Genomic DNA, 13,280 nt, shown 5'->3' on the forward strand with positions numbered 1-13,280 from the left:
GATATGGGTGTCAGAGATGCAGCAGCAGGACAAATGAACACCAACAGGTATCAGTGTAAACATCACATGACTTTAGCATGTCTCCTCCTCCATAGGGTATCCTCCGAGTGGAAAGGAATGCGCGTGTGTGTGTATCTGTCAATAATGTGTGGGTGTCTGGCCAATAGTTCAGGCCGAGGAGTACATGTGATGTGAAGATGAAGCAGATGAAGAATATATGTTGATAAAGAGAAAGTATTAGCATATTCCCATTGGTCAATAATTCATGCAACAACTTGTGGTGAAATATTATATCTACTCATTGTGCTTTTTCAGCAATATGTTTTCTCTTGGGTTATTTATGCTGTATTAACCTTGTTATTGCCAACAGACCTCCCACACAGAGTAAATACACAACAGGAGAGCAAACAGAGGTGTGAAGGAAAATGTTATGTTTGTGCTTTTCTCATAACCAATTCGACTGGGTTGCATGCAACTGACTGATTGATTGTGCATGGGAGGAATCCTCTCAATCGGTATAAGCAATTTTTCAGTACGCCCAGAACATTGTTTTGAGAACCAAAGGGGGTGTCTCAGTTTCAAGGTCTCAGCTTGGAGAAAAGAAGCCTTTTGAGCAGTGCTTAATTTGTAAATCAGAAGGTGCCGGAACAAAAGTGAGTGCTAGAGGGGGGTGACCTGGGGACTTCTGAGGCATCAGAAAGCATGGGGGGAAAAAATATTTTATTATATAGCGTTGCATGCATATCATTGCATTTGCGGTAGTGGCATAGAGCAGTAGAGTACAGTAGAGGCACTTACAGAAGTTGCACACATGAGGAACATTTTTAGTAGCCAAGGGGCAAGGAAATTGTTGGCCTTTTAAAAACACATTTCATGCAATTCATTTTACTTTAGACTTTGGCAGAATCCTTTTTAATACTGCACAAATGATCGAAATGGCACTGACAATCTCAGAATCTGAGATCAATAAAAACATTGTCTTGAATCCATCAATAGCCTAAGCCTAGGTGTGTGGAGACATTATATTGTAGACTACAATATGAGGATGAAATTATAGTCCAAAAAATGCTTTCCAGTTTCACTGGCGATTGTTGATGCGCTCGTGCCAAAAGCCTACCCGCTCTCTTTTGTAAAACAATATTTGGAAGTTGATCAAATATTTCGGTAGCCTTCCAGTATAGTCTTCTCTTTTCAGCAGGAGTCATTGCTTTCCAACCTGTGTTTTCCCTCAACTGTATTTGAAATTGTCACGCCCTGACCTTAGAGAGCCTTTTTATGTCTCTATTTGATTTAGTCAGGGTGTGATTTGGGGTGGGCATTCTACGTTTTTGTTTTCTATGATTTTGTTTTTCTATGTTTTGGCCGGGTATGGTTCTCAATCAGGGACAGCTGTCTATCGTTGTCTCTGATTGGGAACCATACTTAGGTAAGTTGTGTGGGAAGTTTACTTTGTTTGTGGCACATAGCCCTTAACTTCTCTATGATAGGGGGCAGAGTTTTCACTTAGGGAAAAATAGCGTGCCCAATCTACTCATCCCCAGAATATAAGATATGCATATTATTAGTAGATTTGGATAGAAAACACTCTGAAGTTTCTAAAACTGTTTGAATCATATCTGTAAGTATAACAGAACTTATTTAGCAGGCAAAACCCTGAGGACTAACCATTTTTTTAAAGTCACTGTCTGTTCAATGAGATTTTATGGGCAGGCCAGATTTCTCATCAGTCTACTCTCAGTTCCTACTGCTTCCACTGGATGTCACTAGTCTTGGGAAATAGGTTGAGGTTATTCATTTGTGAAATGAAGAAGAAGGATACCAGGAAGTAGAGTAACGTCTTGTATACTGTTTGAGAGTTGCGCAATACTAGAAAAGTAGCGTTCGTTTGTTGATCTCCTGTATTGAAAACAGATAGACCCGTCTTCAATTTGATCGAGTATTAACGTTTACAAATACCTTAAGTTGTATTACAAAAGCACTTTGAAATGTTTTGGCAAAGTTTAGAGGTAATTTTTTTGATATTTTGTCGTGACTTTGCGCAAATTGGAAGCTGTTTTTTCTGGTACAACGGCGCCAAATAAATGGACAATTTGGATATATATGGACGGAATGAATCGAACAAAAGGACCATTTGTGATGTTTATGGGACATATTGGAGTGCCATCAAAAGAATCTCGTCAAAGGTAATGCATGTTTTATATTTTATATCTGCGTTTTGAGTAGCGCCGGCAGGGTTGAAATAGGCTACACTCTCTTGTTGACATTTTGCTATCATCAGATAATAGCATCTTATGCTTTCGCCGAAAAGCCTTTTTGAAATCTGACATGTTGGCTGGATTCACAACGAGTGTAGCTTTAATTGGATATCTTATATGTGTGATTTAATGAAAGTTTGATTTGATATAATTGTTTTGAATCTGGCGCTCTACATTCTCCCTGGCTATTGGCCAGGTGGGACGCAAGCGTCCCGCTATCCCAGAGAGGTTAAGCTTCACGGTTGTTTTGTATTGTTAATTTTTTTTGTCGCCGTCATTTCTAATTTAAAGGAATATGTCAACTGTGCTTATGTCTGCGTAATGAGAAAGTAGGGAAAAAATGAAAACTTCTGACTATTTCTGGTCTAGTGATCGATTACAAATGAGTTCGCTGCACACAGTTACATAGTTACATTACATTTACATATAAGTCATTTAGCAGACGCTCTTATCCAGAGCGACTTACAAATTGGTGCATTCACCTTATGACATCCAGTGGAACAGCCACTTTACAATAGTGCATCTAAATCTTTTAAGGGGGGGGGGGGGGTCAGAAGGATTGCTTGAAGAGGTGGGGTTTCAGGTGTCTCCGGAAGGTGGTGATTGACTCCGCTGTCCTGGCGTCGTGAGGGAGTTTGTTCCACCATTGGGGTGCCAGAGCAGCGAACAGTTTTGACTGGGCTGAGCGGGAACTGTACTTCCTCAGTGGTAGGGAGGCGAGCAGGCCAGAGGTGGATGAACGCAGTGCCCTTGTTTGGGTGTAGGGCCTGATCAGAGCCTGAAGGTACTGAGGTGCCGTTCCCATCACAGCTCCGTAGGCAAGCACCATGGTCTTGTAGCGGATGCGAGCTTCAACTGAAGCCAGTGGAGAGAGCGGAGGAGCGGGGTGACGTGAGAGAACTTGGGAAGGTTGAACACCAGACGGGCTGCGGCGTTCTGGATGAGTTGTAGGGGTTTAATGGCACAGGCAGGGAGCCCAGCCAACAGCGAGTTGCAGTAATCCAGACGGGAGATGACAAGTGCCTGGATTAGGACCTGCGCCGCTTCCTTACAAAGAGGAGATTCTCCTGATTAAAATGGTGCCTGACTTGAAAAAATCTAAATATACACATTGTGAGATATTTGGCGAAATAGACCGGCATTCCTCTCCATAGGAAAACAATGGGGTGAGCTCAGTGTTCCAAGGGCAAAAAGTATTTTGGGGCTAGTATTTGATGACAACCGAGCTCGCTGCCCAGAAATAAAAAGAGGAGATTCTCATGATTTAAACGGTGTCTGACTGTCAGGATTGTGTGCGGAGAAGTATCGGAGTCAAGCGCAGGACACAGGTGTTGAGCGAAACCACAGTGTTTTACTCAAAATATCGGCAAAAGTTCCACAAATGGAAATAATCACAAACACACACGTAATCATCACAACCACTAACGCACAAACAATCACGGACAAAACAGAAATGAAAGCCAGAGGGTTAAATAGGGAACATGGGGGAATTGAAACCAGGTGTGTATAATACAGACAAAACAAAACTGAAAAATGGATCGATGGTGACTAGAAAGCCGGTGACGTCGACCGCCGAACACCACCCGAACAAGGAGAAGGGCCGAATTCGGCGGAAGTCGTGACAGTACCCCTCCCCTGACGCGCGGCTCCAGCAGCGCGACGATACCGGCCTCGGAGACGACCCGAAGGGCGAGGTGCAGGGCGATCCGGGTGGAGACGGCGAAACTCTTGTAACATGGACGGATCTAGAATGTCCTCCACCGGTACCCAGCATCTCTCCTCCGGAGCGTACCCCTCCCATTCCACGAGGTACTGAAGGCCACTCGCCCGGCGTCTAGAATCCATGATGGCCCTTACGATATACGCCGGGACCCCTTCGATGTCAAGAGGGGGCGGAGGGACCTCCCGCACCTCAGACTGCTGGAGCGGACCAGCCACCACCGGCCTGAGGAGAGACACATGGAACGAGGGATTAATACGGTAATCAGGGGGGAGTTGTAACCTATAACAAACCTTGTTCAGTCTCCTCAGGACTTTAAATGGCCCCACAAACCGCGGACCCAGCTTCCGGCAGGGCAGGTGAAGGGGTAGGTTTCGGGTCGAGAGCCAGACCCGATCCACCGGGGCCTCACTGCGGTGGCGGTCGGCACTCGCCTTTTGTCTCCTGATGGCCTGTTGTAACCGCACATGGGCAGCGTTCCAAGTCCCCTCTGAGTGCCGAAACCATTCATCCACCGCAGGAGCCTCAATCTGGCTTTGATGCCATGGTGCCAGGACAGGCTGGTAACCTAGCACACACTGAAACGGTGATAGGTTGGTAGAGGAGTGGCGGAGGGAGTTTTGGGCCATCTCCGCCCAGGGGATGTAAGCTGCCCACTCCCCCGGCCGGTCCTGGCAATAGGACCTCAGAAACCTACCCACATCCTGGTTGACTCTTTCCACCTGCCGGTTGCTCTCGGGGTGGAAACCTGAGGTAAGGCTGACCGAGATCCCCAGGCGTTCCATGAACGCCCTCCAGACTCTAGACGTAAATTGGGGACCCCGATCAGAAACTATACCCTCAGGCACCCCGTAGTGCCGGAATACGTGGGTGAACAGAGCCTCCGCAGTTTGTAGAGCCGTAGGGAGACCGGGCAAAGGAAGGGGACTTAGAAAACCGATCGACAACGACCAGGATCGTGGTATTACCCTGCAACGGGGAAGATCCGTCACAAAATCGACCGATAGGTGTGACCACGGTCGCTGTGGAACGGGAAGGGGTTGTAATTTCCCTCTGGGCAGATGTCTAGGTGCCTTGCACTGTGCACATACCGAACAGGAGGAAACATAAACCCGCACGTCCTTAGCTAAAGTGGGCCACCAGTACTTCCCAGCAAGGCAGCGCACCGTCCGACCAATACCAGGATGACCAGAGGAGGGTGACGTATGAGCCCAACAGATCAAACGATCGCGGACATCAAACGGAACGTACATACGCCCAGCTGGACAGTCAGGTGGAATGGGCTTTGAACGTGATTTCCGTTCGATGTCCGCGTCCACCTCCCATACCACCGGTGCCACCAGGCGAGAGGCTGGAATTATGGGAGTGGGATCTGAGGACCTCTCCTCTGTATCATACAGCCGGGACAGTGCGTCTGCCTTAACGTTCTGGGAACCTGCTTTGTAGGAAAGGGTGAAATCAAAACGGGTGAAAAACATGGCCCACCTTGCCTGGCGAGGGTTCATTCTCCTCGCCGCCCGGATGTACTCCAGATTGCGGTGGTCAGTCCAAATGAGAAAAGGGTGTCTAGCCCCCTCAATCCAATGTCTCCACGCTTTCAGAGCCATGACAACAGCCAGCAACTCCCGGTCCCCCACATCATAGTTTCGCTCCGCCGGGCTGAGCTTCTTCGAAAAGAATGCACAGGGGCGGAGCTTTAGTGGCTTACCCGAGCGCTGAGACAGCACAGCCCCTATCCCTGCCTCGGGCACGTCCACCTCAACTATGAATGCTAAGGAAGGATCAGGATTAGCCAGCACGGGAGCTGAGGTAAACAGAGCCTTCAGGTGACCAAACGCCCTGTCCGCCCCAGCTGTCCACTGCAGTCGCACCGGTCCTCCCTTCAGCAGTGAGGTAATGGGAGCCGCTACCTGACCAAAACCTCGGATAAATCTCCTGTAGTAGTTGGCAAACCCTAAAAACCGCTGCACTTCCATTACCGTGGTTGGAGTCGGCCAATTACGCACGGCTGAAGTGCGGTCATTCTCCATCTCTACCCCTGACGCTGAAAAGCGGTACCCTAGGAAGGAGATGTACTGTTGGAAGAACAGACATTTCTCTGCCTTGACGTACAGGTCATGCTCCAACAGTCGACCAAGCACCCTGCACACTAGGGACACATGCTCGGCGCGTGTAGCGGAGTATATTAGAATGTCATCTATATACACCACTACACCCTGCCCGTGCAGGTCCCTGAAGATCTCATCCACAAAGGATTGGAAGACTGATGGAGCACTCATTAACCCGTACGGCATGACGAGGTACTCATAATGCCCAGAAGTGGTGCTAAATGCTGTCTTCCACTCATCTCCCCCCTTGATACGCACCAGGTTGTAAGCGCTCCTGAGGTCCAATTTTGTGAAGAAGCGTGCCCCGTGTAATGACTCGTCATACTGGCTATAAGTGGTAGCGGGTAACTGTATTTTACCGTGATCTTATTTAATCCGCGATAATCAATACACGGGCGCAAACCTCCATCCTTCTTCTTCACAAAAAAGATAGTCGAGGAGAAGGTGAGATGAAAGGCCGAATGTATCCCTGTACCAGAGATTCGGTGACATATGTCTCCATAGCCACCGTCTCCTCCTGTGACAGAGGATACACGTGACTCCTGGGAAGTGTAGCGTCTACCAAGAGATCTATCGCACAATCCCCCGGTCGATGGGGTGGTAATTGAGTCAAATCGGCATATTCTTGAGGAATGTGCATGGTGGAAACCTGGTTTGGACTTTCCACCGTAGTGGCACCTAAGGAAACACCTACACACCTGCCTGAACACTGACAGGACCATCCCTTGAGAGCCCTCTGTTGCCACGAAATAATCGGATCATGAGGCCAACCAGGGAAGACCCAACACAACAGGAAACGCAGGAGAGTCGATCAGGAAGAGACTAATTCTCTCCTCGTGATCCCCCCTGCGTTCTCATAGCGATGGGCGCTGTGACCTCCCCAACCAGCCCCGACCCCAAAGGACGACTATCTAAGGCATGTACAGGGAAGGGAACATCAACAGCAATAATAGGGATCCCTAAGCTATGAGCCAAAGAGTGGTCAATAAAGTTCCCAGCTGCGCCTGAATCTACTAGCGCCTTATGCTGGGGATGCGGGGAAACCTCAGGAAATTCTATAGGTAACCACATGAGTGCAACAGAAGGCTCTGGGTGAGTTCTGTGCCTACTCACCTGAGACGACCCACCAGTGCTCCGCCTGCTACCTCGACTTCCAGGAGAAACACCCCAGCACCGGACAGCAGTGTGCCCTCTGCGTCCACAGTTGGTACATGGAGTGGTTCCCCCTCCGGTCTCCCTCCTATCAGCCCCTCCCAACTCCATAGGGGTTGGATCCAAGGAGCTGGGTAATGGAATGGGCGGACCCCGATCTAGATGCCCGCGGGAGGCCAACAGGTTATCCAGCCGGAAAAATGAATCCAACCAGCTGGTCCAGGTTGAGAGTGGTGTCCCTGCAGGCTAGCTCCCTACGAACTTCCTCTCGTAGACTACACCAGGAATGATCGATCAGGGCCCGCTCATTCCATCCCGCACCAGCGGCCAGAATACGGAAGTCCAGGGCGAATTCTTGAGCGCTCCTGATCCCCTGTCTTAGATGGAACAATCGCTCTCCCGCCGCTCTCCCTTCAGGTGGATGATCAAAGACTGCCCGGAAGCGGCGAGAGAAGTCATCATAGTTATCTGGGGTAGAACCTTCTCTTCCCCAGATGGCGTTGGCCCACTCCAGGGCTTTACCAGTCAGACAGGAGATGAGGGCGCCCACCTTCTCGTGTCCCGAAGGGGACGGATGAACAGATGCCAGGTAGAGCTCCAGCTGTAGGAGGAACCCCTGGCACTCGGCTGCTGTTCCGTCATACGCTCCTGGGAGCCAGAGCCGAATCCCACTGGGTCCGTACGATGGAGGGATGGACGGTGGTGTAGGTAGAGGTGCGGGTGTAGGTGCTGGGGTATGATTTACTGGGAGACCTCCTCTCTCCCATCTGTCCATTGTTTGCAGCACGCGTTCCATGGCTGTCCCTAAACTATGCAACATGGTCGTGCTGTTGAACCTGCTCTCCTACTGGGAGAGAAGGGCTGGCTGCGCCTGCTGACTCCATTTGAAGAAGGTCCGTGATTCTGTCAGGATTGTGTGCGGAGAAGTATCGGGGTCAAGCGCAGGACACAGGTGTTGAGTGAAACCACAGTGCTTTACTCAAAATATAGGCAAAAGTTCCATAAATGGAAATAATCACAAACACACACGTAATCATCACAACCACTAACGCACAAACAATCACAGACAAAACAGAAATGAAAGCCAGAGGGTTAAATAGGGAACATGATGGGGGAATTGAAACAAGGTGTGTATAATACAGACAAAACAAAACGAAACTGAAAAATGGATCGATGATGACTAGAAAGCCGGTGACGTCGACCGCCGAACACCACCCGATCAAGGAGAAGGGCCGACTTTGCCGGAAGTCGTGACACTGACTTGAAAAAATCTAAATATACACATTGTGAGATATTTGGCAAAACAGACAGACATGCCTATATTTCCCCTATAGGAATCAATGGGACAACCTCAGAGTTCCATGAGTAATTTTTTGGTTAGTTTACATTTTAACTATAAACAACGTGAGCAGGTCTCATTGCCAGCAATAGCGAAGCAGGCATTGTGACGTAGAACCATAAGTGGGGAATAGAACTTTCGGAAGGCGAGTTGGTGCCACGGTGCTCAATAGAACTAACAAGAGCTGGCAGGGTGAAAAATGCCCTAAAATAAGGTCTGTTTTTTTGTGATTACTTCAAAACAACGGCAAGCAGCTGGGAAATATTATGAAACTGGGCCTCATGGCGGATGCAATAAACTAGTTTTTATCTGAAAAAAAGCATTACAATGTTTCGCAAACCATAAACCCGGGCCGGCCTAACCCAAATCAACGCAAGAATATTAGGCCCAGGCTGAAAATCAACTTTTTCACATTATGTTTTTTTGTGAGGGGCAGGAGAATTAACAAAGAGGCACCACAACTTGAACTTTGGTCTTGTACATTGCAAAAAGTGATAGTAATTTTTCATGCCACAAGTGGTACCGGATCCGGCCAATTAGGTTCCAGAATAAAACAGTCCAAAACGGAGAGGTGCCAGATCTTGTTCCGGTAGGATCCGACTCAAATTAAGCACTGCTCATGAGGTATTGGTCGGTCACATGCATGAACCAAATGTTAATGATTAATCAATTATGAATTAGCAAAATCATGCAAATATAACTTGCCTGTGTAAGCAGTATATAAGAGAACTAACGGGACTGCCCGGGGGAGCTCCTGACCGACGTGTACTATGGTGCATGCATTGATTTTGTTGGAACCTCTCCAGCTTGCTGTTAATAAAGAATGATTCATTTAAGATTGACTTCAAGTGTCCCTGGCGGTAATTTCCACGACAGAGGGATGCACTCAACGAAAGTAAAAGTCAATTTAATGGATTGTACAATGTCTCTCAATATGTAGCTCTCTATTTTCTGGAAAATAATTGGGTTCAGGCATCGCTCTATAATGTGGTTGGCCGAAACTCACTTCATTTCACTCTAGGTGACATAACACTGCTCTTGTATGTCTGCCAGGCTTATAACAGAGCCTTGGAGGCAGATGGCATAGAGGCTACAACATCAGTCAAGACATGATGCTGGATCTAACGGATACTGTAGGGACAGACATTTCAGACATGTACTGGTAGAATGACCTCATACACTGTGTATTTTTGCAAATTAAACATGTATTAACAAATCCAGCACCAAGGTATAATGAATCTGACCATGTTGTCAATAAAATCAAATACACAGCATGCAGGAATGCATTCAACCAGTCCTCCATGGGTTTACCAGACAAAAGAACCCGAATGAATAGACATCCCAGGTTTTGAGCCAGCATGGTGGTGTGTTGGACAGGTTTACCTGGGTGGATGATGCAGGGGTCACACTCGTTGAGGGCATTGCGGCAGCAAGGCACAGCGTAGCCAACAGGGGTGCCCTGGAGGGGACACTTACAGCGGACCACGTCGTACTCACAGCAGCCCCGACACATGACGTTCCACTCTGGGCCCGGACAGTGGTTATATAGGTACCTGTAATCTGGGAACCAACCAGTACATCAGGGTCAAATACATAAGTCAGACACTTTCAAATAATTGAATGTTTTAGCTTGGAGTTTTTGGAACTATTCCATTATCCTGACAGCCTATAGCTGGTATTTATTAAAGTGAGGGTGATGGAGAAGACTGGATCCGGAGTTGTACTTACAAAATGAATTTACTTAATGGGGACATCCTATCCATATTTTCCTCCTCTGCCTGCTCATCTGTGTGTGTTTTGTAATTTTATTTTACATCAGACATCATTAATTTGGTAATAGCAGCTAGTTTTCAATCGGCCCCCCGCTCAGACCACTCCTAGATAGTCCTAGCAAATTCTTGCTTGAGAAATTGCTCTTTGCTAACAAAATATTGAAGTTTTTTTCTAACCATTTTAATTGAAAACAATCACGGTAAGAAAATTAATTGTTACCCAGAAATGAGGAACATTCATTTAGTAAAAAAAGTATCTATTGCTCTCTGTCTCTCTTGCTCTCTCTAACTTATCTTCTCTTCCTGTCTCTCCCTGCATTGAAGACTTCAACATACATGTTTCCAGCCAATGGGGCCTGAACTGTTCAATTTATTAGGAAGCTCTCTGGCTCCTCTTTTTAACCCGAAGTCCTGTTGCTGTGCAGGTCTGTCATGGTAACAACCTCAGCAGTATGTTATTGTGTTTTATCCCACACATTCACACACACCCATACACACACAGAGTATGTGACTTAGTGTTGAGGCTTTGATTCATCTGTGAGAGTCTGTTTGAGGACAGTCAGCTGGACAGGATGTACAGATGTCCTGGAATGCCATTAGATATCTCTCCCTACAGTTCCCACATCTCTCTGGCCCTGTAACATTAATGAACCCATAAATTATATTCTACTCCTGGGAAGATCTGCACTTCTCCTTAAGAATCTAATCTTTGCCATCCAAGAACAGTGTAGGAATGGCATACTGTTCTATATTAATCACTCTGAGAATGGATTACATAAGAGGCCAGGTCAAATGTATTAGCAGTGCTAAGTGAAGATTAATGGCGCTGCTTTCATACTTTGTTTGGAAAAATCAATGAGTGATTTTGCAATTCTCTTTGTTTTGGATCCGTTGTTCTTTGGCTGACGTATTATTGCTGTGGTAACCCTGAAAAGAAGGGTTATGGCAAATGTAAAACAACAAAACAATATGTTCTACTCAGTGAGAACAGGGAGGGTAGTCTAAACAGGGCGTAGTCTACACAGGGCATGCATTATTAACATAATTTCTATGACCTCAGGATTCCAGTATAATTCCAGTATGATGCTATTACTCATGTAAACACCAGCCCCTTGCTCAACAAGCCTGTCCCTCCCCTTCAATAACCCCCAGATGGTTTTATGTTCAAAACACATGTGGCCTAGTACTCTTGTTCTCATCCATACTCGTCTCTTCTGTATTGTATGATGTTTTCAGATTTCACCGGCTGTCTGCTTCTCCCTGACTAAAAATGAGTAACTCATATTGTCTATTTATATTGACATTTTTGTGGATTTCCTAGTCTGAAAACCACAAGCATCCTCCTCGGCATGGCCTCGTTTGGAGGGACGGGACGGGACGGGGGGCAGAGAGAGAGAAAGAGACAGGGAGAGCAACTGAGAGAGATAGCATAAGAGAAGTACAAATGAGAGGGGGGGGGGTGACCCACGCCTCGACCGCTCCCCAGGGTGGCTGATGGACCGGGTTGTGGAGAGGGAGTGGTCACCTGGGCCAGGTTTTCGAGGATCAGAAGCATGGAGTTCGCAAGAGACTCTACACCAGCTCTGGTCGCATGACCCTCACCACAGTCACACCGTGTCTCTCTCTCTCTCTCTCTCTTGCTCTCTCTTCTTAACTTATCTTTCCTCCCTGTCTCTCCCTGCATTTAAGACCTCAGCATAAATGGTTTAAAGAGCATGTAGGGATATTTGAGAACTCCACATTCAGCCTGCCTCACTAGCATTGTTACTGGAGTCAATTACTCATACATTTAACCAGATCGCATCAGAGGCATGCTCACTGTAAATGGCCACATTCCACAGAATTAACATAATAACCGTGTTAAATGGTTTTGTCTCTGACCTGTTTGTGTATTTTGTTTAAGCCAACAAGCCTTATAGCATCCAGTTTTGACAATTTGACCAACTTCCATTTATCCTCCAGCAGTGGCTGAATATCTTTTCACGTATCCAGTTTGTTTTTCTATTCACGCATCAAGGTTAGACGGCAAGGTAGCAACAATGAACCCTATGCTTTTATAAGTAGTACAGTAGAAGGTCTACTTTGTCCTTGCCTCATATTCTGCAGAGCTCAGTACTAAGTGCACTACCAGCAGCAGTCTGGAGGGGATCCATGGTGGAGGCGACAGTGACTGGAGTCTGTGATTTCTATGGCATCTTTTAAGTGTCTGTGTAGACTACTCTAGCCCCCGTGGTTATGGACCTGGACTCCACCCAGACTCACATCTCTACACTCACTGATCTACAGCAATGTACAGCAGTACAGACGCTAGGGCGGTAAAAACTGTCAAATAGTCATCCTCGTTGATATGATTAAAGAATAAAGTGGATTACACAAGATTATAAAACGGGTTGTTTGGATCCTGGATGCAAAATACCATGAAGTGTTAAGGCTGGTTAACAGTCCATCTAGTTAGCTACTTGGCTAGCCATTTCAAATAGTGAGCATAGCTGACAATGTCTTAACTTTAGCTACTTTTATTCATTATTAGAGGAAAATAAACCCTCAACATCTTAATTATTTACAAGGTAATGTTGAGCTTCCTGTAAATAACTCACTGCCACACTGTGATGAAATAAAAGTGGATAATTATATCTGAGAATATTAGAACGCCTGCAAATCCTCCTGGATTTGGTCTGGTTGCTGTGGCCGTCCGATAACCATAACAATATACTTTTTTCATATCTGTGTGACAAGGAAGACCATCGCAGTGACGGTCTACAGACATTCCCGGAGTATAAATGAAATGTGTTTTGACTAGTGACACTTGTCGTATTCTAATTGTCTACAGACATGTCATTAGACCAATTATAAACTGTCCTTTAATCTCAAAATTCCCCTGTCCCGCAGCCCAGGCAGGAAATTCATAAACTTCATCTTCCTTGGGGAAAAAAG

General features: G+C 46.6%; 1 protein-coding gene across 2 annotated transcripts in view; it reads right to left on the minus strand.

Moving 5' to 3' along the window:
- LOC129862180 (inactive serine protease PAMR1-like) overlaps positions 1–13,280 on the minus strand; it is a 59,737-nt gene that overhangs the window by 26,423 nt on the left and 20,034 nt on the right. For both annotated transcript variants that reach the window (XM_055933582.1, XM_055933581.1), the window contains exon 2: positions 9,958–10,134. In XM_055933582.1, the coding sequence (XP_055789557.1) occupies positions 9,958–10,134 (177 nt within the window). The remainder of the gene's footprint in view (positions 1–9,957; positions 10,135–13,280) is intronic.

This window comes from Salvelinus fontinalis, chromosome 9, assembly GCF_029448725.1.
Source record: "Salvelinus fontinalis isolate EN_2023a chromosome 9, ASM2944872v1, whole genome shotgun sequence".
Lineage (NCBI taxonomy): Eukaryota > Metazoa > Chordata > Actinopteri > Salmoniformes > Salmonidae > Salvelinus > Salvelinus fontinalis.